The sequence below is a fragment of the Barbus barbus genome, assembly GCF_936440315.1.
Source record: "Barbus barbus genome assembly, chromosome: 26".
In the NCBI taxonomy this organism is placed as follows: Eukaryota; Metazoa; Chordata; class Actinopteri; order Cypriniformes; family Cyprinidae; genus Barbus; species Barbus barbus.
In genome coordinates this window covers 15771493-15797996 of record NC_136754.1, presented here as the reverse complement: position 1 = coordinate 15797996, position 26504 = coordinate 15771493, and the positions used below count along the sequence as shown (strand labels likewise).

Genomic DNA, 26504 nt, shown 5'->3' with positions numbered 1-26504 from the left:
AATGTTCTTTTGGACTTTAGCAACAGTACTGTTTTAAACACTGATGATAATAATAATAATATCATAATAATATTAAATTTTGGTGAGCAGTATGAGCCTATTAGAATGATTACTGAAGGATCATGTGACACTGAAGACTGGAGTGATAGCTGAAAATTCAATTTTGCATCACAGGAATAAATTACATTATAAAAATAAACCACTATTTTAAATAGCAATTATATTTCACAATATTACTGTTCTGACTGTTTTTGATCAAATAAATGCCTTCTTGGTAAGCATGAGAGACTTCTTTCAGAAAAAATTGAAAAATCTTAAGCTTTTGAATAGTATTTTGGTCGCTTTGTCATTTCAAATTGTTTAGAACAACAGCGCTCACCCTCCAAATAGAAATCCAGTGTTTATTTTAAATTCATTGGCACAGATACGTCAGGTCCATGTAATATATGAAAACACTGTGTGAAATGTGAACCAGATCCTCCGCCTCAGTAATTAAACTCTAATTAGGTCAGTGCTGTGGGCCCCTGCTGCTTTGAGTAAAGGTATGCATTTCCTAGCGCTTCCTCTCCGCGTGCTGTCTCTCTGTGTTTGTGTGTTTCAGATGGTTCGGGCTACGAGTCTCCAGAGCCATTCCTGACTGATCAGAGCCAGCGCTGCAGGGCAGATGGCCCATGCCTAGCTGTGCTGTTGTTGCTGCTGGCCTTTCTGCTGGCCCGCATTTAAGAAGCCCCGCCGCTGCACAGATTGCCTACCGCTCTCCCTCCATCCATACTCCCTCAGGGAAGCCCTCTCATCCAGACCCCCAGCTGCAGTCGGATTCACGCGTCCTCTTTCTTACCGAATGAGCTCCTCGTCGCTGATCCGAGGACAAGAGACGTTCGCCCTGCTTTAGTGGCTGATGTAAGGCTGAGCACCTGGACTCTGTCGTGGAATGTGACCTTTTATATATGCTGTCATGTAATCGAGGCTTGTATTCATGTGCCATTTAGTCACGTTTGAGGGCGTCGCGGTTTACAAAAGATTTCAGACACTTATTTGGATAGCTATAATGCCCCCCCCACATCGTCTTTACACCATACTCAGCCCAGAAATAAAGGGGATTTTCTCCTCCTAATAATAACAAATGACACCAAAGGACTCCCTTCAGAGGTTTAGTTTGAAGGGAGAGAAGAAATGTGTTTTGTGGTAGCCAGCAGCTAGGGACTTAGTGTTAGACATTCACATGCATGTGAAACACTGTGAAACAGAGAAAAACTGATGATCTTACAATAGTAACGATATATTTTTCTTAGCAAAAACAAAACAAAAGTAGACCTTCTAGCCACTCTTCTAAGGCTCAGCTGGTGGAGTTTGGATCAGACGCAGCCAAATGTCAGTGCTCACTGCTGGCCCCTCGCCTCAAAACTCTGTGTCTGCTGGTGGGACAAGGACTCCGAATCTCTGAAATCTCTGATTTGGTGCAAACCCAAATGCCGCTTAAAAAAAACTCTGCATTGGTTTTTCTTTCCAGCTCTTTTGGACAAACAAGCAATGGAATGCAGTGATGATCTGTGAGGATCTAACCACTTTTAATTCACCGACGCAAGCACTGCGGGCATGGCCGAAAAGGAAATGGATTTTTTGTATTCTATTTCATGTTATTTTTGTAGCATTTAAAAGCAACATCAATTATTCATGTGATATGAGGAACGGTTTTAGCGTCTTGAGTGACGATACAGTGTGTGAGTCAGCAGTCGGACGTATTCAGAAGGGCCCACTCTCTCACTCTTACTGTTGTTATTGTGGTCTTGTCAAACTGTATTCAGTATTTAAAGAGACAGAAAGCATTTCTTTCCATCTGATTTGATTGTATCCTCTTTTTCATGTGACGTTTTGTACAGCCAACATGTTCTGTCGAACTGAAGAAACTGAAATAAAAATAAAAAATACAGCATTTTTGTCTAAGAGATGCACTGATGTGAGAAATGATGCATTGCCTGAAGCTGACAACTGAGATTTTGGCTCAGCTTTGTATAGCATAGATGTAAGCCCGTTATATTAAATATTTAGAAAAGGATGCAGACATCAGTGCTAAAGGGTCTTCTGATTTTTCACTAAATGGCAACAAAAACCACTACACCACTTTTCTAAACACTTCTTTGTTTTGCTGTGCACAAAACTATTTTTTTTTTTCCTGATCTGTAAAGTTCATCATCAGCACAATTGCTTTCAACATTGATATTAATAAGAAATGTTTCTTGAGCAGCTTTAAAAGCATATTAGAATGATTTCTGAAGAATCATGCGACACTGAAAACTGAAGTAATGGCTGCTGAAAATTCAGCTTTGCCATCACAGGAATAAATTACATTTTAAAATATATTAAAATGTTTGTCTTAACAGTATTATTGCCCCTATATATAACCTATAATCACTATGGCCTCCCACTATAGCAAGTGCCAGTGCAGCTCCATTACATGTATATGCATACAGTTTATCTACATGAGCATAAAACATTTTTCTACAAATTTTTACACATCAATATTAAAAAAAAAAAAGTTGTCCTGAAATAAGACCAACTTCCAGAAATCTCCTACTTAAACCATGAAAAATGTGATGAAATCTAACATGTTTAATACTTTAGCAGCAGTTATATAAATTATTTTACAGAGAGAGACATTTAAGATATGATTGCCATTTGTTGTTGTGGTTTGGGATGCCAGACGGCTGGGATGAGTCATGGTCATACATGACTTGACATTCAGGGGAGTGTTTGCTGACACCTGGCTTTGGCCTGGATGCTCATCCAACTATTAGGTGAGGGATCAGTAGCCTGGCTGGGCTCACAAAAGTGAATGTCCTATCTGAATATTTTATGCAATGTAGACTATGATAAAAAATACATGCACTAGGAAAGCATCAGTGCAGGATTTGCAGACTTGGAGATGGCACTGCAGATGCAAACCAAACAGCCAGTAAGAGGTGGATATTAGTGGCAATGAGGATGATCATTACAGATGATAAAAATGGCTGTATGGTGAGTAAAAGTCAGTGTCACAGCACAATGCGCCTTATGCTGTCATTTTTTAATTATAATTTTACAGAATTTTAATGTAGTGTTAGACTCTAACACAGCATGTACTTTACATGATGATTTCCCAGTGAACAATAGATGTTTGCTGCCCCCTTGTGAATAAGGCCTTTTAGCACCCTTTGTTGAGTGTTTTGTTCATACTTGTAATGTCAAGCGTCATTTATGCAGCATGTAAAGCTGATATCATATAAAACTTTACTTTTGATTCACATGTTGAATATTTAAAGGGATAGTTCACCCAAAAAATGAAAATTCAGTCATTATTTACACAACCTCATGTCGTTCCAAATCTATATGCATTTCTTTCTTCTGCTGAACTCAAAAGAAGATATTTTGAAGAATGTTGCTAAGCAAACAGTTTTTTACTCACATAAGGGTGAAAAAATTACAGAGGACTGTTTCCCCAATAGTAGGCCTAACTTCTGTCTGTCTTATGCCTGTATCTCTGTACATATACGGCCTCCCACAGTTCCCTGAGGTACAACACAAACACTCACGTCTCAAGGCTCCTGAACAGTCAGTACACGTCGAATCTGTCGGAGACATGAGCTTTTTGAAAGAGAGAAAAACGAACACATCCAGAGTGGAACATCTACAGAGAGCACACTTCAAAAACTATTATGAAATGAAAAGGTTTGTGGAAGAGCGGGAAATTCTGCGGAGAGATCACAGGAGATCGATGTTTTTGATCAGCAAAGAAATACAAGAGCTTCAAAAGACCTTGATAGACATAAACCTGATAAGCGGATATTGTCATGAAGCCTACGCTGCTCATCTGAAATCAGTGAGTACTGCCTTTTCAACTTGTAAAGAATCCAAGAAAGCAAAGAAATGCAGTAATATTGATTTGAATGTTGAAAGTGGTAACTCAATGATGTCTAACCACATGTTTGGCCAGAAGCGTGACGGTTTGGGTGATGAAACCTCTGGTGATTGTGAGAGGGATCTGTCAGAACGCAAACAGCACACACTGACTTCAGAAACCTATAAAACGTGTAGCACTAACACCTACATTTCGCTACATAAGGATTTAAAAAACCACCAGGATGATTATTTCAAAGCCTCATTGTCTCATTTTGAGTTATCCTCAAGTGAATGCAATGAAAAAGATGAGGATAAAAGTGATGGATGTCCTCAGACGACTTCGACCAAGAGCCCTTCACATATCACAAAGACAGATCTAAAGAACAGTTCCTCGCCTCCTACACATTTCACACTTCACAGAGGAGCAAAACAACCGCATCAAAGACAACAAAAAGTTACTCTTCATATGCCTCCTGTACTGAAGAACCCCTTATGTGAGCAGGATGGTACTATAGGTAATATAGGTACACAGCAGCGAAACCAAGGTGGCAAGACGTTGTCGAGATACTTACAAAATCAAGACAGCATGAACAATGGCAGAAGTCACATATCGAAGGCAGCCATTAAACACGGCCTTGAGCTACTCATCAAAGAAAATTATTCTCAAAATGCTGAAATTTTGAACATCAAGCAGAGGGATTTACATGAAAAGGTGTGTAACTTTGTATCAGAGCTTTCAGAGTTCAGTTGTGATGTGTGATGTTTAGTAGGTGGGTTCTTCATTTCTTCAACACACATTTGTCCTAATATTTTACAGAGGATCCTCAGAACATAGATAATCATCATCCTAAAGTAAATTAGAGTAATCCATCCCTAGTTTCAATTGCTATGGGGTCTTGATTTGTAAAGCTTTCCATATTATATGAAACCCATCATCCACTGAGGGATTAGATTCCTTTTTGTCTGATTCACAGTTCATGCACGGCTAGACATAATGCCCTACATTCAGTTCATCAATAGAGGCATCAATACCATCTGCAATGTTTCCAGGCTTGTTAAAGAAGTACAGACACTCTTTATGGAAAAGATGTAGGCCTACTTGTTTTACCAACTTGAACAAAGTGTCAGTCAGAGAGAGGCTGCTGCTAATGGGATGTCTTTCCACATGGCTTACAGATGTTGTTGTTTTTTAAGAATGTGTGGACATTGGATTTTTGTAATGGTTTCTACAAGCAGATGAACAAAATGGCTTTAAAAAGCATATTTGAAGATAAGAATAAATCCAGCAAAGCTAATGTACTGATTCATGTCTTATTAATTTGTTATCTTAATCAAGTAAATCTCGCCAGCTAAACATTTTACAGCTGAGTAAACATTAGCTGTGAATTACGTACAGTGCAAACTTTCCTCAGAAGAGAAACCAAACAGATGAAATCTTGGCTAATGCATTTTAAACACATCTTTGTATCCCTGTCACACTCCAGTGATTCTCAACCTTTTTGACTCTTTGTCCAAGACAATGTTCAAAGGCCTTTCTCCTTCCTAAAAAGGGATCTTTAGTGATGCCGTAGGCATAGAACTGGGGTGGGGAACGTTGATATTGGCGGCCGGTGTCCCTGTAGAGTTTAGCTCCAAGCCTAATCAAGCACACGTGAACCAGCTAATCAAGGTCTTCAGGATGCAGTTAGGTATTTTCTTTTTCGGAGTGTCTATTTGCACTAAGTGCAAATAGCCCGCCTTGTTGGCAAAGGCTTACTCTGCGTCCCAATGTGCATACTATCCACACTATCTGCCCTAAATAGGGGACGCAGGGTTAGTCTCGCGTAGCCAGACCATAGACTGTTCACTGACGCTGGCCTGCGCGCGACTTGAATGCAAACTGAGGTAAGCAGCTAAACATGATTGGACAATTCAGCACTATTTGCCAACCGTTTACGATTAAATAAAATAAAAAAAAGTTAAACGAAAGACATACATTTTCAGGGATGCAAACTACTACCGGCCTTTTCAAATTTCTCAGATTTCAATGCCATTTACGTTATTCGTCACAATGTAGCCTACATAATATAGCAGTTTTCAGCAGACATGAGATAAGAGTTCATGTAATATCTCTATATAGGCTTTCTTCCGTGATTTCACGTTTAAAAATCTATGAAAATCATTCTCAATTTTACTCTAAAACATTGTAAATCTGAAGACTTTTGCTTTCGAGTGCTGTGCATAGGAAAGTGATTTATAGCCTATTATAAGCCTAATAAAAATATAATTTGCTAATTAATTCACATGCATTATTTTATATGGTTAAAAGTTTAAAATAAGGCTTTTTATTTATTCATTTGAAAGAATATTGCATTTATTAGATCGAAAGTACATAAAAACAATAATATTATGAAATATTACACTTAAAATAGTGGTTTTCTATTTAGGATGTTTTAAAATATAATTTATTCCTGTGATCAAAGCTGAATTTTCAGCATCATTACTCCAGTCTTCAGTGTCCCTTCAGAAATCATTTTAATGCTGCTTAATTATTATCCGTTATTATTTGTGATCAATTCTTAATAATGGTTTTTATTATTGGTATAATAAAATACCAATAACCAATAATTTTATTAATGGTTCTCAGTTAAAGAACAGCATTTATTTGAAATATAAGTACTTAGTGTAAATATTTTTACTGTCACTTATATCAATTTAATGCAACCTTGTTGAAGAAAAATATTTATTTATATATATTTTTTTAATCTTACCAAAAATATGAAGCAGCACAATAGTTTTCAACATTCATAATAATCAGACATGTTTCTTGAGCAGCAATTCAGCATATTAGAATGATTTCTGAAGGATCATGTGACACTGAAGACTAGAGTAATGATGCTGAAAATTCAGTTTTGATCACAGCAATCAATTATATTTGACTATATATTCTCATAAAAGACAGCTATTTTAAACTGTAACATTATGTATTTCACAGTACTGTTTACTGTATTTTTTTATTATCAAAATAATTTGGACTGATATAGGTATTTAACTTTAGTGATATTAAACTGCCCCCTTAAAAATTATTTACTATTTGCCATATACACCAGGAAAGACAAATTATAATGTAAAGAAGTAGCCTATACCAGTCATTTATGCTGTGATGCGGTGTGTTGCGGACCGGGGGTGGTGGGCCGCTATGTACCCAGTTTTTGGCCCCAGTCCGCCCCTGCCGCCCACTAACATGGTAAGGCGCGAGCTTTTTTGATGCGATCGACCGAGTTCAAGTCCGCATTTTGCCAAACTTTTTTTCCCTTTTCAAATCTCATATGGCATCAGAAAGGCATTTATTTTCAATAAAAATGAAAGATATAATCAAAAAGTGGAAAATAAAAATATCGGGTAGGGTTAGGGTAGGTGTAGGGAGGGCTTTATTGTCCCAATAAGGTAGCATCCATTTAATAATTTAAATTAAAACTATAATCTACACTCAATATGTTATTATTGCGTACTGTTTTATAATGTACTACAATACTGAGGTGCAGATAATTGCCACTATTTGCAATAAGTAGTATAAATAGCAGAAAATCTTGCTATTTTAACATAGTGTAAATAGAATCTATAGCTATTTGCACTTAGTGTACATAGCATATTGTTAAAAAATACCTCTATTTTCACTTGGTGTAAATAGCATCCATCGCTATTTGCACTGTGTAAATAGTATCTATCACAAAAAAAAAATGCTATTTGCATTGAGTGTAAATAGCATCTATCGCTATTTACACTTAGTGCAAATAGCTGCTGCCTTTTTTTTTTTCCAGGGTTTTCAGGGTTGGAGCTAAACTCTGCAGGAGATTGGCCCCCCCAGGATCAACGTTCCCCACCCCTGCAAAGAAGGACCATTTTTGTTCCCTAAAGAGCTTTTCAGTAAACAGTTTTTAAAAGAACCTTTTTTTTTGTTGTGAAAAACCATTTCATAATCTAAAGAACACGTTTCCACTATACACTCTTGAAAATAAAGTTTCCGAAAAAGGGGGTTTGCAATGTTGTAGTATAGAAGAACCATTTTAAATTTCCCAAAGAACTTTTCTGTGAACAGTTCTTAAAATATTTTTTTTTTCTTTGTGTGAAGAATATCTAAAGGTTCCACGGATGGAGGTTCCACAGTTCTTCATGGAAACATAAAAGCCAAAGGACCTTTATTTTTTTTAAAGTGTAAAGAAAGAATTAAATTTTTAATAAGCTCTGCTACCTTATTGTAAAAAAAATAAACTCAAAAGAAAAAATATAATACCACTTGAATATTAGCAGTTTTAAGCTTCTTTTTGGTGTTTTTTCAGAATGTTAAGATGTTACTATAACTAAATTTAAATAAAAGTTTGCGAAGCCCCCTTTTGAGCCCCAACCCCCTGGTTGAGAACCACTGTTTTAAATCTTTGATTTATGCTTTATAAGTTTTGCAGACAAATGTATACTGTGCCCATTCATGAATTTCTTTACAAAATGTTAATAAATCATGCATTTTGAATGAGTTAGACTGGTTAGTGAAGGTAAGCAGCCAATGCATGCCCAGCAAATATGCAACTGGTAGAGTAATAGTGGAAACAAATGTGCCATTTTTGGTACATGCAAACTAGTTTTTACCCAAAATAAAACTTACAAAATTGCCTGGTTTTGACCAAAATAAATGTGACGACATATTTAGTCATAAAACCCATCATGTCTAAATTAAACTAACAAAGGCAGAGGTTGTGCGTGTCTGCACATGTGAGGTGATCTAACAAAAACATAAGTGCCAGGAGACTGTGGTGACGTGGCACATCTCCCACACTCTGAACAGGTTGTAATGAGAGCCAGTGGGGTTTCATCGTAGCCTAACAACCCTTGCGTTTGTTTCTGCAAATCTGTCAGGGGTCTGTAGATTGCTGCTCTCTTGATGAATTACCGAGTTCATGAGTTGATTGCCTCTTCGTTTTTCCAACTCCGTGCTCATATACTTGAAAGTTTTGCAGCTTTGTTTTTAACTAGAAAATATGAATATAAATTTAAAAGCATAGAGTGAAAACCCTATTTTGAATTGAATTTTAGTAAACACAACCTCATAAGATCATTTGTGACATTCAAAGCTTGATTGACTAAAACTGGTAATCAATTAAATTTAATGATTTTCTATATGATACAAAGATTTCTAACCTACACCGAGCAAAGAAACGTACTGAGGAACATCACATAACAGCAGGCCAACAAGGTTTCATCATAATCAGCATAAGACGCTCTAGGGGTGACGAACACTTGATTCCTTGTGGAGAACACCAACAGTTCACCACCTGACAATGAATAATCCAACACTGAGGGGGGTTTTTTATATTAAAAATCACATTTATTCGATCCCAAACAACAGGCATCTTCACATACTGGCATCAATGCCAGAGAGAGAATTTATTCATACCACTAATGGCAAGAGTTAGCAAAACTCTCCCAAACCTTAGAAATAACAGCAGTTGCAAAGCAAACTTGACTTGGTTGCACAATAAATGCTTTAGAGATGTGAGGACCTACAAAACCTTGACAATTGATGTGAACAAACAACAGCAAGAGAAGATGGACACTAAATCAATCTCATGCGTGAAATCCATGTTTATGGTGCTAAAAGTCTGATTTAAGATGTACATTTATTAGTCTCGCATACTCGCTTTGGAAAAGCCATCAGAGATGAGTGAGCGACCTCTCCCCTCATTGAATAAACACTTTTGGCTGACACCAAAAAGTGACCTGCTGAATTGCTCATATAAATAAAGTTACATTTTAATACACAGTGAAAGCTGTAAATAGCAGATATCCCTCTTTGAACTGCATCTTTAAATAGAGAAAGCCCACTAACAAAAGTAAGCATTATAATACCTATAATGCCTACACAATGATGAGGACAAATCTCCGTAAAAAGCACACAATGTTAAGGGCCTTTCTAAAGTCCTTGGTCCCTCTAAACGGTGCACTGATCGTTAGTTTAAGATGACAGCTTTCCACGGTTTGCTGGTTTGTCCGTTTCGAAACGGCTGGCTGTGCAGGGGTAGGAGAAGAGGAAAATGGCCATGCTGAAAATTTCAACTCAGTTCAGTAAGTCTGGTTGGAGGCCAATCCTCTGAAGCACATCCTCAGGCATGCAAAGCACAGGGTTCACTGGTTTGATCTGCTCATCTCCCAGCAAAGACAGACCGGCCACACCAAACAGAGTGTGGAAAGGATCCACCTGGATGAAAATATATAACACTGGTAAGAATGCACTGCAGAGACTGATAAGCTCTGTCTAAAGAATGGCAAGACCTAGAGAAACAACATGCATAATATTTATGCATATGCAAAATTTTGTGTGACAAACTCCAAAAGGAGAGCTTACCATGTCTCCAGGCCTGTCGGCGAAGCCTCCAGTCTCTTCATCCTGGCAAGCAAGAATGAAACTGCACAGTTTTGCTTTGTCAATCCAGTGAATTCTGCCAATGATCTTCAAAGAGGCAAGAACCCACCAGGAATAGCAGACATCAGGCAGCTGAAAGGGGGGGGGAAATCAGAGGAAAAAATATCATTACAGTTGTGTTTGATCTCTCATAAATAATAATAATAAATTATAATAACCTAGTATTAAGTTTTGAAAACATTAAATCATTTTTGTTTATTTACGGTCAATTTTAATTTGGCTTTAATATGTTTTATGGTTGTCTTAAAAAAATATTCTTCATAAAATTAAGGCTGAATCACAGATGTCACATGGACTATTTTAATGATGTCCTTACTACCTTTCTGGGCCTTGAATGTGGCAGTTGCGTTGCGGTCTATGCAGGGTTAGAGAGCTCTCAGATTTCATCAAAAATATCTTAATTTGTGTTCAGAAGATGAAATAAGGTCTTATGGGTTTGGTACGAGATCAGGGTAAGTAATTAATGACAATTTTCATTTTTGGGTGAAGTCATGTTTTTTATATTAGTTACTATCATTGATCTGAAGGGAATCTTGCCTTCTCTGGTCTCCCATTCAAGCCTCCTGATGGTAACTGTCTTTCACAGAGCCACCAACCCAACAGATCTGCATTTACTTGATGAAGCTGCCCAGTGATCGACAAGAAACCTGTGCAGCAGTAAATCTAGAGACAGGATGAAAAAAACTATGATTATAATGTATGAATACACTAAAACGGTTTAAAAGTGGGCATAAAAAATACCTCAAACACCTCACCTGACCAGCATGGGACTCTGAACCAGGCCTACAACCAAACCCACCATCAAAGTTCATACAGGACAGCACAAACTCAACAGCCTTGTCCATGTTGATCTCATCCAACTTGCCCTACACAGAAATGTCTTGTTATATGCATATAAAACCTTGAAAGGCTGCAAGAAACACCAAAAAATGCAATTAAATATAATATTTAAATATAAAATAATTCAGACCAGTAGTGCCAACGTCGCAACCGCACAAAAGGAAAAGCGTGTATCTACTTCTCCTGTTAAAGAAAAAAGCGAGCATTCATTAAGCCATATAATACTGGTACATTCAATTATTTATTCCAGTAAAGACTGAATAAATAAATAAATATACCCCATTTGTCTCCTGCAAATGAGCCATCCTCCTGCTGCAGTCCTTTAACATAGTCCACCACTTTGTCCACATCAATGACATTAATGCTATCATACAGCGACAGGATCTAAAAGGGGTAACACACATCTTTTCACGGATTCCCACTTTTGTGTAGTCATTTTTTAGAACCATTGATTAATTATAGTGATTGCCTTCTAGATTTAGTAGATTCCTGCTGACCTGTACAGCACTGAGGGTGTAGAGGAGATGAGGGTCGTGGCTGATGCTGGCGCTGATGCCTCCACACTCATGCTGGCAGGACTTGATGAACTCTATGATCTCCTCGCGGTTCATTCGAGACAGCTGACCCATCAGGTCCATCACTGTCAGACCCCAGTAGATACCACTCATTCTCAAGTACTCTGACAGCGTGTACTCCTGCAGGAGATGGTGCAGAATACATGGGAATTAACCTCGGATTTTACTGCTTTTTGAATGAAAAACATTTTTTTTTGCATTTTTGTAAGCCATCAACTTACATAGTCATCCTTCTTAGAGCCATAGGCTGCAATATAGTCTGCATGCTTGTCTAGGAGGAGCGTGTTTGGGGCATCAGCTTTAATGACCACGTCTTTAACCTGGGTCCCCTGCAAAATAAAGTTATGGTCATCACTTTCTGACAATAAGCTCAAAAACTGCAGTCTAACACATTCATTTGAACCCAGACTGTAAACTGTGCTGAACTGACTGGGCGGATGACATGACATGTTTTTGCTGCTCTAGTTCTCATCTTTTAGTGCGCGCTGTTGTTTTCTTCACAGTCGCGTGCTCTTTCTTTATGGGGGAAACACGATATCACACACACGATTAAATAACTATAAAAGTAAAGGAGTGTGTTGTACATTACCATCCTGACGGAGAAGCAAGAGAGCGGACTACAGGCTGATTTCACCAGTCACACACATATTACATCATCACATTCCTCGTCATTTCTACGGGTGCCAGGACAGGACAAAACGCATTTACCGGTGAAGCTAAATCGCAACTAAACACCGGTACACTGACCCATGAAAACCTTTTCTTAAACACACTTGCCCAATAAAAATAATAAAAGGGTCCACGTATTTTACGCCTAAGTGCGACTTCCTAAAAACCTCCTGAGAATCTCTGAGTTAAAGTTGTGTTCCCGCTCTCCTCTGTGGCGACCCATCGTTAATTATAACGATACTATTGAAACAGATGAGAAATTTGTTGTTTATCTGAACTCAGTTAAATATTTTTAGAATTTTTTTCAGATGTGGAAAAACTCAGCAACTTAACGATTTTTCCAGGTTTCGATTCAATCGTGGCATCAAGTAGCAATGTCAGAAGTTAAGAAATTGTCTTTAAAAAAGTATCATCTGAAAATAACAAATATCAGCATGAAAGGAATAGTCCATTCAAAATGAAAATTTGCTGCTACTGTAGCAGCCACTGTAGCACCTTCAGGCCATGTTCAAGTTTATTTGTATAGCGCTTTTTACGATACAAATCGTTGCAAAGCAGCTCTACAGGAAATTAAGTTTCCACAATATATTTATGTATTGCAGAACCTTAATATATTTAGCTTATGGCTAAATTTGGTAATTCTGTATGTTGTTTGATCATTGGCATCCTCTGAGGGGTTGGCATTATCTTTTCTCAGGCCATCCAAAATGTATATGACTTCCAGTACTTTGCTCTGAAGTCAAACTTGAATGGCTTCGGGATGAGTACATTATCAGCAAATTTTAATTTTTGCTTTAATTTAGCATGACTAATATATATATATATATATATATATATAGAGAGAGAGAGGACATTTTTAATACAATTTAAAATCTTGATTTGTGTGATTTGAAAAATACAAAAATAAAACTATTGCATCAGTATTATACAAATTTAAGCTATCCCTCAGAATGAACTACTGTAGTTCTGGACCAAATATTTACCATAAATTAAATATTAATATTTGTTTATTATTTTTCAGTAACTTTGGTAATGGTTGAGTTTGACAAATACAGTTAATATTACAATATGTGTAAAAAAAAAGAAAAGAAAGTGATTGCAATGAGAAGCACTTGACTACCTAACATTGTGTAGGTCCAAATGAAGTTACTTGTATTGGTGGAAATCATGAAGTCGCAGGGTTGCACTCAAAATGTAGGACAAAACTAAATATTGCATTTTGTAGAGTAATTAAAATGAATAACATTTTGGTATAGCTATTTGGGCAAGAAAATTACAAGTGTTAAAGCAGATATTTATTTTTGTTTCTACGGAAGAGCTGTGTAACTATGTTACTTTGTTCAGGTTTGATCAACTTAGTTGTTCAACACAAAGACAGGAAAGCATGCTGATATGACATAAGGCAACTGGAGCTCTGTGTAGGCAATTTACAATCTGTGAGATACAATCCTGAGATCTATTGATCCAAAAAAACATGTACAAAAGACACTCAAACAAACAGTTAGCTTATGGCATTGAAGTCCTGGGTTTACAGGTTCATTGTTTGAATTTCCCAAGGTGTTCTCTTGAGATGATTAGCCTTTGGATTTGCGCAGTCCCTTCATAAATCTGTGGATGCAGACAATAAGACATTAGTCACATTTTATACTCTTTCCCAATTCAAATAAACAATGTTGGGTCTACAATCCTTACCTGGTAAATCTTAGCGTCTCTCATCAGCTTCTCCACAGGATATTCACTATTGAAACCATTCCCACCAAAGATCTGGACGGCATCAGCGGCACACTGGTTTGCAATGTCTCCAGCAAAGGCCTTAGCGATCGAGGCATAGTAGGTGTTCCTGCGCCCCTGATCCACTTCCCAGGCTGATCTCTGATAGGCCATTCTGGCAAGTTCAACTTTCATGGCCATTTCAGCCAGAAGGAATGCTACAGCCTGGTGCTTGGGTCAGAAAACAAACACAGTCTTATAACAGTCTTATTAACCTCATGATATCAGTTTGGGTTGTCAAACATGTCTATCGAAACAGATAATACCTCTGCAATAAACTTGCCAAAAGTCTTTCTTTCCAAAGCATACTTTGTGGCCTCTTCCAGGGCTCTCTGTGCAAGTCCTGTGGCACCTGCAGCCACCTGAAAAACATCAAGAGATGGTTTATATAATACCATGAAGAATTTGTTAATAATAACTGCAAAAGAACACTTACTGGTGGTCTAGTCTTGTCAAATGCACCCATGGCAATCTTGAAGCCGGCTCCTTCTCCAATCAAAACGTTCTCCTTCGGGATTCTTACATCCTCAAATGTGATGCCCCTGGTGTCTGAGCATCTCTGGCCCATGTTCAATTCCTGTTGAACAAAAGAATGTACACATAAGCAAATTGTGCAGAATCTTATAGTGAAATTAATAAAGTGTATCAGTATTGTCTGAGTGCATCAGACTGCAGTTGTCAGCAGCTTGTACCTTTCTGCCAGGCTGGACTCCTGGGGTGTCAGCTTCAACAATAAAGCCTGTGAAAGCCTTGCTAGCAGGGCATTTGGGATCGGAATCTGTACGGGCCAGCAGGAAGTACCTATAAATGCAAACAGAAGGATTTATAATAGATCCAAAACACAATTATGAGTTACGGAATAAGTGGTTCACCTACCAGTTTGCTTTTCCTCCATTGGTGATCCACATTTTCTGACCACTGACCACATACTCGTCTCCTTTCTTAACAGCCCGGGTCTTTATCCCAGCCACATCAGAGCCTGCTCCCGGCTCGGTCACACAGTACGCCTGTCGACACAGACATCCGCTTGTGCTTATCTAATGTGACTATGTACTGCTAAAGGGAATGCTTCATAAATCATAAAAATATGAATGATTAGAAAAACAATGGCACACTTACACACATTAGTGGTTCTTCTGTCATTCTGCCCAAATATTTCTTCTTCTGGGCATCATTACCAGCAATAATGACAGGCATTTGCTGCATGAAAAAAAAAAAAAAAAAAAAAAAAAAAAAAAAAAAAAAAAATCACATTAAAAAAAGTTACTTACAACAATAAATTCCGGCATGCACAAAAGACCATTTCATTTAAATATTAAATAACGCACACTTTCATAAAACTACACTTACTCCCAGAGAGTTTGCCTCAATTGCTGTCTGTACTCCAGTGCAGCCAAAGGCCAGTTCTTCTGTGATGAGACAGGCATCAAATATGCCCAGACCCATTCCACCTGAAACGTATAGCAAAGTGCATCATGGGCAGAATTAAAGGAATGTTTGTGTTCATGTTGAACCATAATCCTATGACTTACTTTCTTCCATTGAACACAAAATGTACATTTGTGAAGTATATCTTGGGTACGCTTTTGAATACCACGAAAAGGAGGAAGCATGGGGTTGCCTAGTCTCAGCCTTAGACGTTACACCTACTGACTGTTAGTTGAGCATCTGATGTATTAGGCACACAAAATAGCAAATGCTTTGGGAATTTTGAAGTTGTCATCTGATTGTTTGAATCCTACAGGACTTCCGGGAGATGTGTGCGTCCCATTCTTTGACGGCCCACCTGGAAACGAAGCCTTTGTGAGGCCAAACCACCTCACAAAAGAAGAAAGCCGCCGGGTTTATAAACTATGGCAATGAGTGCTTGTCAGTATCAATTAAAACCTGGATTTTTAAAAGGTATGTGAATTTCATAACAGACTCTTGACCACTGAAGACGGCATTCCTGATTAATTGCACGCCTGTCTGTTATTGTAGGGACATCGACTTTACATTTTAACACCCCTAAACATGACTCTGAATAAAACAAACTGTGATTGCTTTACATGTTAGTCAGATGGCTGATGAAAACTGCAATGGGGTCCAAATCTTCTCCCATCAGTTTGAAGATCTGGCTATACGAGACTAGACAGTGTCAAGCTCTAGAAAGCCATAAAACACACCATAAAAGGGTTTCATATGACTTTTGTGCCTCATCTCATCTATTAACATCCTAAATGTCAGTCTGTTCCCAAGCTTTCTTATGGTTTCAGATATGATTTTGTAAAGTACAAGTCATATGGACTATTTTTATGATACTTTTATGGTGTTTTTATGGTATAATTGCATAGAAACAAGCAATTAGTAGTCCATTATTCAAATGTCTCCTTTTATTCACAAAAGAAAGTAAGTCATATAGGTTTTAGAATTACATGAAGATGAAGAAATGACAGAATAATCATTTTTGGGCATCAAACTTTAAAGTACCTACCACAGTCCTCTGGAATATGTCCATTCATTAGACCCAACTCCCATGCTCTCTTAATGAGAGGAAATGGATACTGCAAAGAGGAAGTTAAGAATTACATTTTTTTGCAAATCTAAAAAATATGTAAGTGAAAAATGGTGGACAAATGGATTTAAATAACCTACTTCACCACTTCTGTCATATGACGGGGCAGCTGGGACAATCTCCTCCCTTGCAAACTTTCTTGCCACCTCCTGGAACTCTTTCTGCTGGTCAGTTAGTTCTGTTAAATCGAGGAACAGTGTGTTGGGATGGTCTAAAAATCCCTTGGTATTTTTGAAAACACAGTGAGTAGAGGATGATAATACATACCAAAGCTGAAGCCTCCAAGAGATTCTTTCAACGCAGCAGTAGCTGCTCTGGCACTAGCTTGAGGTCCAGTACTCTGAAACCTAAGTCCAGCCTGAAAACTTGCCCTCAAAACCTGTTGGACAATGATTAAATACACATTTATGAACTTACATAACAGTTTTGAAGATTTACCAATGCAGATAATGTCCCTACAGCTAACAAGGAAATGATTCAAATAATAGACCTACCTATATATACACACACACAACATGATTGCACTTATTTTATTTTATTTTAATTGTATAAAATAAAAAGAATAAAAGTCGCATAAAGAATGAGTATGTTACAGTATATGTACATACAGTATGACAAGATAAGTTTAAGCACCTTTGTTTATAGACAAGGTTACAAAAGTAAATCTACAAGCCGGAGCGGAGCTCAAACTTTCTCAACATCACCAATTAACTCATCACATTAAGGAAAACTACGTTACTAAGTTAAGTATTAACTAAGTTAATTCCAGGTGCAATGATTTTCTCACTAATGTTGAGTTACTAGCTGTTTGAATTCAGCTTATCTAACTACCTAGCGCTAGGCTAGATATCTCTTAATTTGACATGAATAAAATTGCAAGCATGTGCAAAATAAAAACTGTTTAACAATTACGTCAATAGAAATGCGTGCTTACCTTATTAAAAATCATCGTTATTTCTTAGTGGCAATGCTCAGATCCTTCTATGCCCTTACAATGTTCACCCCCAGAAAACATGAAGCACCAACCAATCACCGGCCTCTCTTTAATCACGTGATCATGCACCGTCGCTCTAGTGACTTTTGCCCTACTTTTATTATCTAACGCCAAAGACGACAAAAATATTACATCTGGTTATCCATATTTACTTCAAATCGTGTTCATAATGAACAAATTCATATATTGTTAAAAAAAGACTGATTCAAACTTCTTTTCTGTTTTGCAGGAACACTGAATAGAAATGAGCTATAATGCTTAATTATTAATGCTATCAATTAATTAAATAATGTATTTATAAACTTGACAAATACAATTGTATTTATAAAACATGAAAAATCTGAGACCCCGTGGAATATTATTTAAAATTATTTTAATAATCCTTACCGATGTAAAAGGTAGGGTTTTTGGAAAAAAGAAAAGAAAAGCAAAAAAGTCTTTTTTTTTTCCAAAATTCAACATATATGTATATTCGAGTATTATGTATAATGTTAATAATCAAAATCAAAATAAACAAAAAAAATCTACATTTTCAATTTTATGAAATTTGAATAGTTTTATTCTATTTGAAATGAGGGTAGTGTAACAGGAAGTGTATCCAGTTGGGAAATAAGTAAACACACATGGGCGGTTCGCCCTTTAGACCGGTGGAGATGCATTGCATAGCTGTCTTGACAGATGCCAGTATCCGTGAGAAAGCTCTGGCGGGAGTAACAATGCTCAACTGTATCTAGACTTTTGTTGTACGGTTCGTTTATTACACCGGATCTCAGTAAAAGCGGACAAACCGGGAAAGAAAGGGAAAGCATATGTGAGGGTAATGCTAGCGGACGGCCGAGCTGCTCAGTGTTGGTGTTGACATCCTCAGCTAGCTCTCGGCTAGCGCTCTCAAACTTGAGGAGGAGATGTCTCCGGACGACAACCCTCACACCCTCCTGGGTAGGATACGGTTTTTAAACAAGTGCATTGAATGTTTCCGAAAAAGCGAGCCTCTGCCGGAGTCACTGTGTTACGTGCCGAAAGAGGTTTGCTACAAAATTTGTAAAGATTCATCGTCGGGCTCCGCTTCCGCGTCTTCGTCAACAGCTGGCAACTCCGGAGGAAAGAGTGTAGTGTCGGTGTGGGAAAGCCCACATCAGGCTCCTCACAAGAAATTATGCAAGTGTAACATCGAGCCCAAAAAAGGCACATGTATACGGACAACAGGGGAAGAGTACTGCAACAGCCATGGCCTGTGGGTCAAAATAAGCAAGGTATGCACTTTTTGTATGAGCTGTTGTCGGGAACTGGTGTCAGAAGGTATTTTGATTGATCTGCTTTATCATTATTGCTCTCTGAATACACAGGACTTCCTGGTCTGTGACGTCACGGCATGTAGTTTGTGTGTGTGTGTGTGTGGCTATCAGAAGTTTCTACTCTTCTGATCAATGGGCATTCAAATCTGAGTCAGCCTGTTTTGTTTGTCACTGTGATTGTTTGGCTGTTCTGACCATCACAGGAGCAGCTGGAGGAGTATCGTGCTGGTCTGGACATTGAAGAGGGCTGGATCCTGGTGTGTAAACACACAGAAGGTGGAGACAGGCTTGTGCCGGTGGAATCTCCAGACACTGTCAGCCGCCAGCAGCAGCTGTTTGGATATGACCACAAGCCCTGTTGCAGGTTTGTGTCACCATTGGCCACCGTTCTCTAATTCACTGATCCATGATGTACATAACTTCAGTTTATTGAACCGTATATTTGTGAGCAACGTGTTGGGAGCTAAACGTTCAAAAGTCTGTGGTTAGTTGTTGTTTTTTTTAAAGGAATTACTAATTTTATTCAGTAAGGATGGAAAAACTGATCAATAGTGGCATTAAAGACGTTTATAATTGTACAAAATATTTCTGTTTCAAATATGCTGTTCTTGTGAACTTTCATTCATCAAAGAATCGTTAATAAAAGGATCAGGGTTTCCACAAAATATTAAACTGTTGTCAGTATTGGAAATAATAAGAAAAGTGACTTGAGTACCAAATTAGCATATTCAAATAATTTCTGACACTGGAGTGCTGCTGAATTCTGCTTTGCCAACCCAGGAATTATTAAAACACATTTTTTAAATGTGTTAAAATAGATAACAGTTGTATTTGCTTTATAGCAGAAAATGGTTTTGCTGTCTTAAGGTAACACCTCAATCAATTATTTAAAAAAATGATCTGCCTTTAAAATTGAACTGGCCGGTCTGACATATTCAGCTTAGTACCTGAATTCACAGTCTGTGTGAAACATGTCTATTAAGATATTAAAGTGTTGATTGCAAATAACTGTATCCTGACAGTTCACTGGATGGAAGTACCAACTTTTTTCCTGATTGGTTTTGTAGGTGGGAGCAGGTGGTGGATGTGGAAAACTCCTTACACATGGGTGCCAAACCCAAGGTGGCAGAGCCGGACGAGGTCGCTGTTCGCAAACTGAGGCGAGTGGATGCTTTGACACAAAAAATTAAAGGAAAAAATCAGCATGTTTGCGCTACATTGCTTGTATTTGGTGAACAAGTAAAAAACATGCTTATTTTAGCAGAGGTGTATCCAACTCATTGCATATACAGTATGAATTGTATTAATAAATTAATAGATCTGGGAAAAAATGAGCATGATGATATTGACCTGGATCTGCTTATGCAAACTTATGCAAACTCTGTCTTCCAGGTATGTACCTCCTACATGGACTTTCGAATGTGATGAGGACCTAGTACACTACTTCTATGACCACATTGGGAAAGAAGATGAAAACCTTGGCAGCGTGAAGCAATGCGTGACCAGCATTGATGTGTCTTCTAGTTCGGTATGTGAGGGCTTAGTATTATTATACATTATATTGAAGAGCAGAGAGCCGTGAACATACAGTATCAGGTGTTCTAGACTAGTAAGTGAGTTTTTTCTGTTTGAAGGAGGACCCCAGTGGTGGTGCAAGCTGCCTGACAGATGGAGACACTGAGACATACTGGGAGAGCGATGGCATGCAGGGGCAGCACTGGATCCGGCTGCACATGAAGAGAGGCACTGTGGTCAAGTAAGCACAGCTGATCTGCTAGTCACCTTTGGGACTGACTGTCTGAACTGTCATTTTGCAAGTGAAATCAGATCAGATCATTCAGACGCACATTCTGGCATTCCACAAAATTAGATTTTTATTTAATTTCAAACCTTATTATGTGTTTTTTGCTAATCAAAACTGTGCCATATTTCATTCAGATTAAAAAAAGCTGATCAGAAACTAAATAAATAATTTAATTTTCTCTTCTTTTAGCAAACTGATATTAACAGTGGACTCAACAGATGATAACTACATGCCCAAAAGAGTGACTGTATATGGTGGAGAGGGAGATAATCTCAAGAAATACAGTGATGTAACAATAGATGAGTAAGTCATTATTTTTATTATTATTTAAAGCCTAATAAACACACTTGGTGCAATATTTTGTTTGGAAAGTGTGCTTGGGATATTTTCTTTTAAAATAAATGTCACTTTGCTATTTTGTTATCTAATGTGATAACATTCATGCATTTTTAAGTGTGGTTAAAAGTCTAATTACTTTTTGGGGCCAGTTACCATTTCATGTGTATAAGCTGTTTTAGAAGCACTATTTTCAAGTTCTAAATATGTAAAGGTTATATAAGATTCTGAATATTGCAACACTATGGCTTTATTTCTATCACAGCAACTTAATTGGAGAGGTTTGTGTTCTGGAGGACATGACATCACATTTTCCTGTCATAGAGATCAGGATTGAGGAATGCAGAGGTAAGATTCATCTGATATGACATGCGTTGTCATTTGAAAGAGAACGCCAGACTCCTGACCTGTCATCTTGATTTAGATTTATTTTCTGTAATTATATTTTGCTGTAGATGAGGGAATCGATGTACGGATCAGGGGTCTAAAGATCAAATCTTCCTGCGAGCGTGACTTGGGCCTGAATGCAGACGTATTCCAGTCTCCCAACTTAGTGCGCTACCCGAGGTTGGAGGGCACACCCCCTGATGTCCTCTATCGCCGCGCATTGGTCATTCAGAGGTAATGCCCACCCATCAATATGTGACTTAATAAGCCCAATATATGAGCTTTTGGCAGCTCTCATTGTTTTTTTTTTTTTTTTTTTTTTTTTTTTTTGCATCTGTAGGTTCATCACACTCCTGGACAGTCTGTTGCCTCATATGGTGCCTGCATGGGACTACAGCATTGGAACATTCAACCAGATCAAAGTTAGTATTCTTGTCTACAGCAAATTTAGCTTGTGCCATTCTTTACACCTTCAGTGAATAGTTTGTAACACATTGTCCTTCATCTTCACATCAGTTACTTAAATTATCAACGTGAAATTTGTACTTTTTCCCTTGTCTGCCATTGCCATCAGGAATTTATGTGCCAAACTCTTTTTTTTTTTTTATTCTGTTTCCTCAAATGCTGTGCTGCTCTTAGAGCATAAAGCAGTTCCTGCTGTTGTCCAAGCGTCGCTCTGCCCTCATCACCCAGTGCCTGAAGGACTCTGAGACCAGTAAGCCTAACTTCATGCCCCGCCTTTACATCAACCGTCGCCTTGCCATGGAGCACCGTGACAATCCCACTCTGGACTCCACGTGTAAAAATGCTGTCTTCACTCAGGTAGTCCACAAAACAAGTGTCAATTCTTTTACAAAATCCATTGTTCTGTGGTTGCACAAGACGCACTACTGTTCAAAAGTTGGTGTCACAATTTATTTATTTTTTAAGAAATAAAGGCTGTGTTGTTCAGCAAGAACAAATTAAATTGATCAGAAATGGCAGTGAAGACATATAAAATATTACAAAAGTATCCTGAAAAATTATTTCCACCAAAATATTAAGCAATACAACTGTTTTCAAAATTGATAATAAGAAATGTTTCTTGACCACCGAATCAGTGTATTAGAATCATTTTCTGAAGGATCATGTAACACTTGACTTGAGTAATGACTTGAGCTTTGTCATCGCAGAAATAAATTACATTTTAAAATATATTCAAGAAGATAAGTTATTTAAAACTATAATAATATTTCACAATATTACTGTTTTTACTGTATTTTTTTTAACATAAACTCAGCCTTGGTGACCATAAGAAATTTTGAAAAACATTTTTAAAATCTTCTCGACCACAAACATTTGAAGGGTGATGTAGAGTGAATATTCTTTGTTGTTTATGCAGGTGTATGAGGGTCTGAAGCCGTCTGACAAGTATGAAAAGACTCTGGATTACAGGTAGTCTTTTTTTTTTTTTTTAGAGTTCCAGAAGTTGTTTTATAGAACACAGTCAAAATAATTCATAACACATTAGTTATGATTGAAGCTATAACTTTATTATACTTTACACACAAATATTTTTCTCTTTCTTACAGGTGGCCAGCACGATATGACCAATGGTGGGAGTGTAAATTCATTGCAGAAGGCATCATCGATCAAGGTCATATAGAGATAAGCTTCCTCACACCCACAATAATTCTCATGTCTGCAAAAATACACCTTATCCTCACCTGAGATTTCTGTTTTGTAGGTGGTGGTTTTCGAGACAGCCTGGCCGACATGTCTGAAGAGCTTTGTCCCAGCTCATCAGAGTGCTCCATGCCACTTCCATTCTTCACACGAACTTCTAACCAGGTAACAACAAACTTGACAGATGCACTGGCATTTTCTTTATATAGTTGCATTGCATTGACTCTAATTTAACTGACAAGGTAGTTATTAAGTTATCAATCATTATATAATAATTAAACTGTTTTGGATCAGGGGGCTGGAGAGGCCAGAGACTTCTATGTGCCACATCCTTCATGCCGAGAATTCCACAAATTTGAGTGGATTGGGCAACTAATGGGTGCAGCTCTTCGGGGAAAAGACTTTCTGGTGAGTGCTGGTCTTGTTGTGTAATTTTATTGGGACTTTATTGTTAATTGAACATTGAATGAGATTTCATAATATTTATTCTTTAGGTTCTGGCTTTACCAGGGCTGGTGTGGAAGCAGCTGATTGGAGAAACTGTCAGCTGGACTAAAGACTTTCCTGCAGTAGATTCAGTGCTGGTAAGAAGCCCAAACATCTCTCCTTCAGTCCTATCTTTGCATCTTGATGCTGGCCACTCTTTGGTCAGATGAGATCTGGACAGTCGATTGAGCCTGGGTTTTTTTCTCCATTTCTGTCAACTTATGGATTTTTGGTTCTCTGCCACAGTCTTCTTTGGCTTGCTAAGTTGGGTTTTAAAAGACAATGATTATTCAGTTGAATTTTTTTGACTGCTCTTACACTATAAGATAAGAAAAACTGAGCTGAATTATGACGCTATTGTCTTCTGTAGAGCTGCTTTATACCTGAATCAAAATCATTTGTACTGAAAAAAAGAGCTAAAGGTGACTTGATTTAACCAACATGTAATCAGTGGAACTGATGAAACATGATTCCTTAGGTGAAGTTGTTGGAGGCTATGGAGCATATGGACAAGGAGACATTTGATTTTAAGTTCGGCCAGGAGCTTGTGTACACCACACCCCTGAGTGATGGGCGGCTGGTGGAGCTGATCCCAGGAGGCAGTGGAGTGGTGGTCCGATATGAAGACCGCATGGAGTTCATACGCCTGGTACAGAAATCCAGACTAGAAGAGAGCAGGGAACAGGTAATACTACATTACAAAATATATTGAGACTATTATAATTGGGATCAACAGAAAAAGTTTTTTTGTTTTTATTACTAAACATATAGTTTTTTCAATCAGTTCGTAAAAGTCTGTGCTGTGTTTGTGCACCACAGTTTGCTGCCATGCAGGCAGGACTGGTGAAAGTGGTGCCGCAAGCTGTGCTTGATCTCCTGACATGGCAGGAAGTGGAGAAGAAAGTGTGTGGAGACCCAGAGATCACAGTGGAGGCCCTTAAACGCCTCAGTGAGTCATACAGCAGCTGACATGAGCATTAAATAATTGATATTCTCTGCCTCAGCATGAATTCTTCAAGGCATTGAACCGAATAGTGGATGAAACTGAAAATATTACAGCTCTGTACTGCAGTCATTCTCAACTTGTTTTACTTTAGGTCCCAAATTTAAATTGAATTTCAAGGTGCACGTTACCAAAATAGTTTGTTTTGCTAGAATTTTATGTCAGTGTTTGCTAATGTAATGCATATATATACGAATATGATGTGTTAAAATGTTTTTTACTTTTTATCAGCACGCTATGAAGACTTGGAACAAACGGATGTCAGAGTGCAGTACTTATGGGAAGCCCTGATGAACTTCACCAATGGTTAGTAAGAATCCTTGGTGTACATGAAACAACTTTTTCTAATAATTTGCAAAAAGAAGTTCTTAATTTTTTATTTATGTACACTTTTACCAGAGGATCGCAGCAGGTTTTTGAGGTTTGTGACTGGCAGAAGTCGTCTTCCTGCTCCAATTTATATCTTCCCAGACAAACAAGGGTGAGATGTGGAGAAAATAACATTGAGATCACATGCATTTAGGATGAAAATTAAACTAATGCATTTTGTCTAGATCTGAAACCACAGATGCACTTCCTCAATCTTCCACATGTTCCAGCACCCTTTATCTACCCAAATACCCAAGGTCTGTGTATGGAATATAATATTTATGTGAGCAGTTGGTCTTTTCTGATGCATGATAACTAATTAAAATGTCCCTTTTTTACTGCTTTGTAATCCGCAGTGCTAAAGTTTGTGAAGAGAAGCTTCGCTATGCTGCATATAATTGTGTGGCCATCGATACAGACATGAGCCCTTGGGAGGAGTGACCTGATTTTTGCCATGTTTACGAATTTTACATACTGGGATTTTGGCATAAATGACCATGCCTACACTATTGCCAATTACATCTGTACAGTATAAATAAATATGTTATAAACAATACCTGGTTTGCAATTCTTTCAAGCTTATAAATCAATAAAGTCTGAGACCACTCAGGACAATTTCTATTTAGAAATTTTATTTTCTATGTAATACAAAATTTTACATGAATTTGAGAAATGTTGTCACCCTTTTGCTTCACTGACAGCAGCACTCAAGCTACATGAACTTCATAAGTGTGCCCAATTACCGCCATGTTTTTTTTCCCACTTTTTTGCTGAGGTGAATGTTGTCTCTTCTAGGCTGGATGTCAGTTTAACTGGTGCACTGTCACGTAGGAGGCTTTTCTGAAAAGAACATTGCTCATTGGCTTGTTATGGGCAATATCAAAGAAGAATTTCTGGTAAAATTTTATATACACAAACCTACTTGAGAGTGAAGCCTTGATTTGGTCTATTTTACAACTGTCCTTCATATACAAAAGCCCTCAAAATGATTTAAAAAAAGAAAGGAAGGAAAAAAATATGCAATAAAATGGCTTGCCATAATGGGAGAATATGATTTACAAGAAAAGCCCTGACTCTTTTCTTTTATGCACCTAGATCTACTGGTGCAAAAAGATATATTCTTGTTGCCAAGTTGTTTGTAGGAAACGTTCAATAAAACAAAATAAACAATGAATCGTTATGAATTATTTATTTAGCAGACGCTTTAAATCGATTTACAGTACATTTACTACACTTTATAGGACCTTGGGTGCGGCAAATTAGTGACTTAAATTCTTAAATATATTTTATGGTTACAATGAATGTTTTAAAAACACTTTGTAAAACACTGGAAAAGCTCGGGATTAACGCGTGGTGGCAGTGAAGTGTCTCCCTTCTGAGCCAGAAGAACTACTCTCGCGATTTCTGTACTTATTCTCGCGATATGT

General features: G+C 37.7%; 4 protein-coding genes across 4 annotated transcripts in view; 2 read left to right on the top strand and 2 right to left on the bottom strand.

The window, feature by feature from the left end:
- Window positions 1-1942, top strand: part of LOC306845701 (ephrin-A2) — a 58815-nt gene extending 56873 nt beyond the window's left edge. Inside the window, exon 4 of the mRNA XM_079378647.1 lies at window positions 602-1942. Coding sequence (XP_079234773.1) covers window positions 602-723 — 122 coding nt within the window. The 3' untranslated portion in view covers window positions 724-1942. The remainder of the gene's footprint in view (window positions 1-601) is intronic.
- Window positions 1943-8995: 7053 nt separating this feature from the next.
- Window positions 8996-12427, bottom strand: LOC306845766 (geranylgeranyl transferase type-2 subunit beta). Its single transcript, XM_079378745.1, has 9 exons — window positions 12335-12427; window positions 11967-12074; window positions 11668-11865; window positions 11449-11554; window positions 11301-11353; window positions 11086-11196; window positions 10868-10993; window positions 10253-10402; window positions 8996-10105 (listed from the first exon to the last, which is right to left on the bottom strand). Exons 1-9 carry the CDS (start codon window positions 12335-12337, stop codon window positions 9965-9967), a joined length of 996 nt encoding a protein of 331 aa, XP_079234871.1. The 5' UTR covers window positions 12338-12427; the 3' UTR covers window positions 8996-9964.
- Window positions 12428-13696: 1269 nt separating this feature from the next.
- On the bottom strand, window positions 13697-17787 carry LOC306846692 (medium-chain specific acyl-CoA dehydrogenase, mitochondrial-like). The gene is made up of 12 exons (XM_079380245.1): window positions 17673-17787; window positions 17006-17117; window positions 16819-16916; window positions 16658-16727; window positions 15535-15635; window positions 15304-15384; window positions 15061-15191; window positions 14877-14985; window positions 14621-14761; window positions 14451-14546; window positions 14107-14355; window positions 13697-14022 (listed from the first exon to the last, which is right to left on the bottom strand). Exons 1-12 carry the CDS (start codon window positions 17685-17687, stop codon window positions 13951-13953), a joined length of 1275 nt encoding a protein of 424 aa, XP_079236371.1. The 5' UTR covers window positions 17688-17787; the 3' UTR covers window positions 13697-13950.
- A 541-nt stretch (window positions 17788-18328) lies between these two features.
- On the top strand, window positions 18329-25632 carry LOC306845836 (E3 ubiquitin-protein ligase HECTD3-like). Its single transcript, XM_079378814.1, has 21 exons — window positions 18329-18985; window positions 19231-19391; window positions 20095-20187; window positions 20420-20555; window positions 20662-20783; window positions 21021-21134; window positions 21433-21515; window positions 21623-21788; window positions 21895-21976; window positions 22194-22376; window positions 22936-22988; window positions 23126-23190; window positions 23281-23384; window positions 23514-23627; window positions 23714-23803; window positions 24184-24390; window positions 24525-24654; window positions 24940-25014; window positions 25108-25189; window positions 25263-25334; window positions 25434-25632. Exons 1-21 carry the CDS (start codon window positions 18638-18640, stop codon window positions 25516-25518), a joined length of 2565 nt encoding a protein of 854 aa, XP_079234940.1. The 5' UTR covers window positions 18329-18637; the 3' UTR covers window positions 25519-25632.
- Window positions 25633-26504: the final 872 nt, after the last annotated feature.

Coding starts and splice junctions, on each gene's coding strand:
- LOC306845766 (XM_079378745.1), bottom strand. Junction 11,197..11,300: donor TTGCGACGTTGGCACTACTG/GTCTGAATTATT, acceptor ATTTCTGTGTAG/GGCAAGTTGGATGAGATCAA. Junction 10,994..11,085: donor CAGAGTCCCATGCTGGTCAG/GTGAGGTGTTTG, acceptor TCCTGTCTCTAG/ATTTACTGCTGCACAGGTTT.
- LOC306846692 (XM_079380245.1), bottom strand. Junction 16,728..16,818: donor CATATGACAGAAGTGGTGAA/GTAGGTTATTTA, acceptor TCCTCTTTGCAG/TATCCATTTCCTCTCATTAA. Junction 14,023..14,106: donor GAGACGCTAAGATTTACCAG/GTAAGGATTGTA, acceptor CTGCATCCACAG/ATTTATGAAGGGACTGCGCA.
- LOC306845836 (XM_079378814.1), top strand. CDS start 18,638: ATGTCTCCGGACGACAACCCTCACACCCTCCTGGGTAGGATACGGTTT. Junction 22,989..23,125: donor GAAAAGACTCTGGATTACAG/GTAGTCTTTTTT, acceptor TCTTTCTTACAG/GTGGCCAGCACGATATGACC. Junction 23,385..23,513: donor TCACACGAACTTCTAACCAG/GTAACAACAAAC, acceptor GTTTTGGATCAG/GGGGCTGGAGAGGCCAGAGA.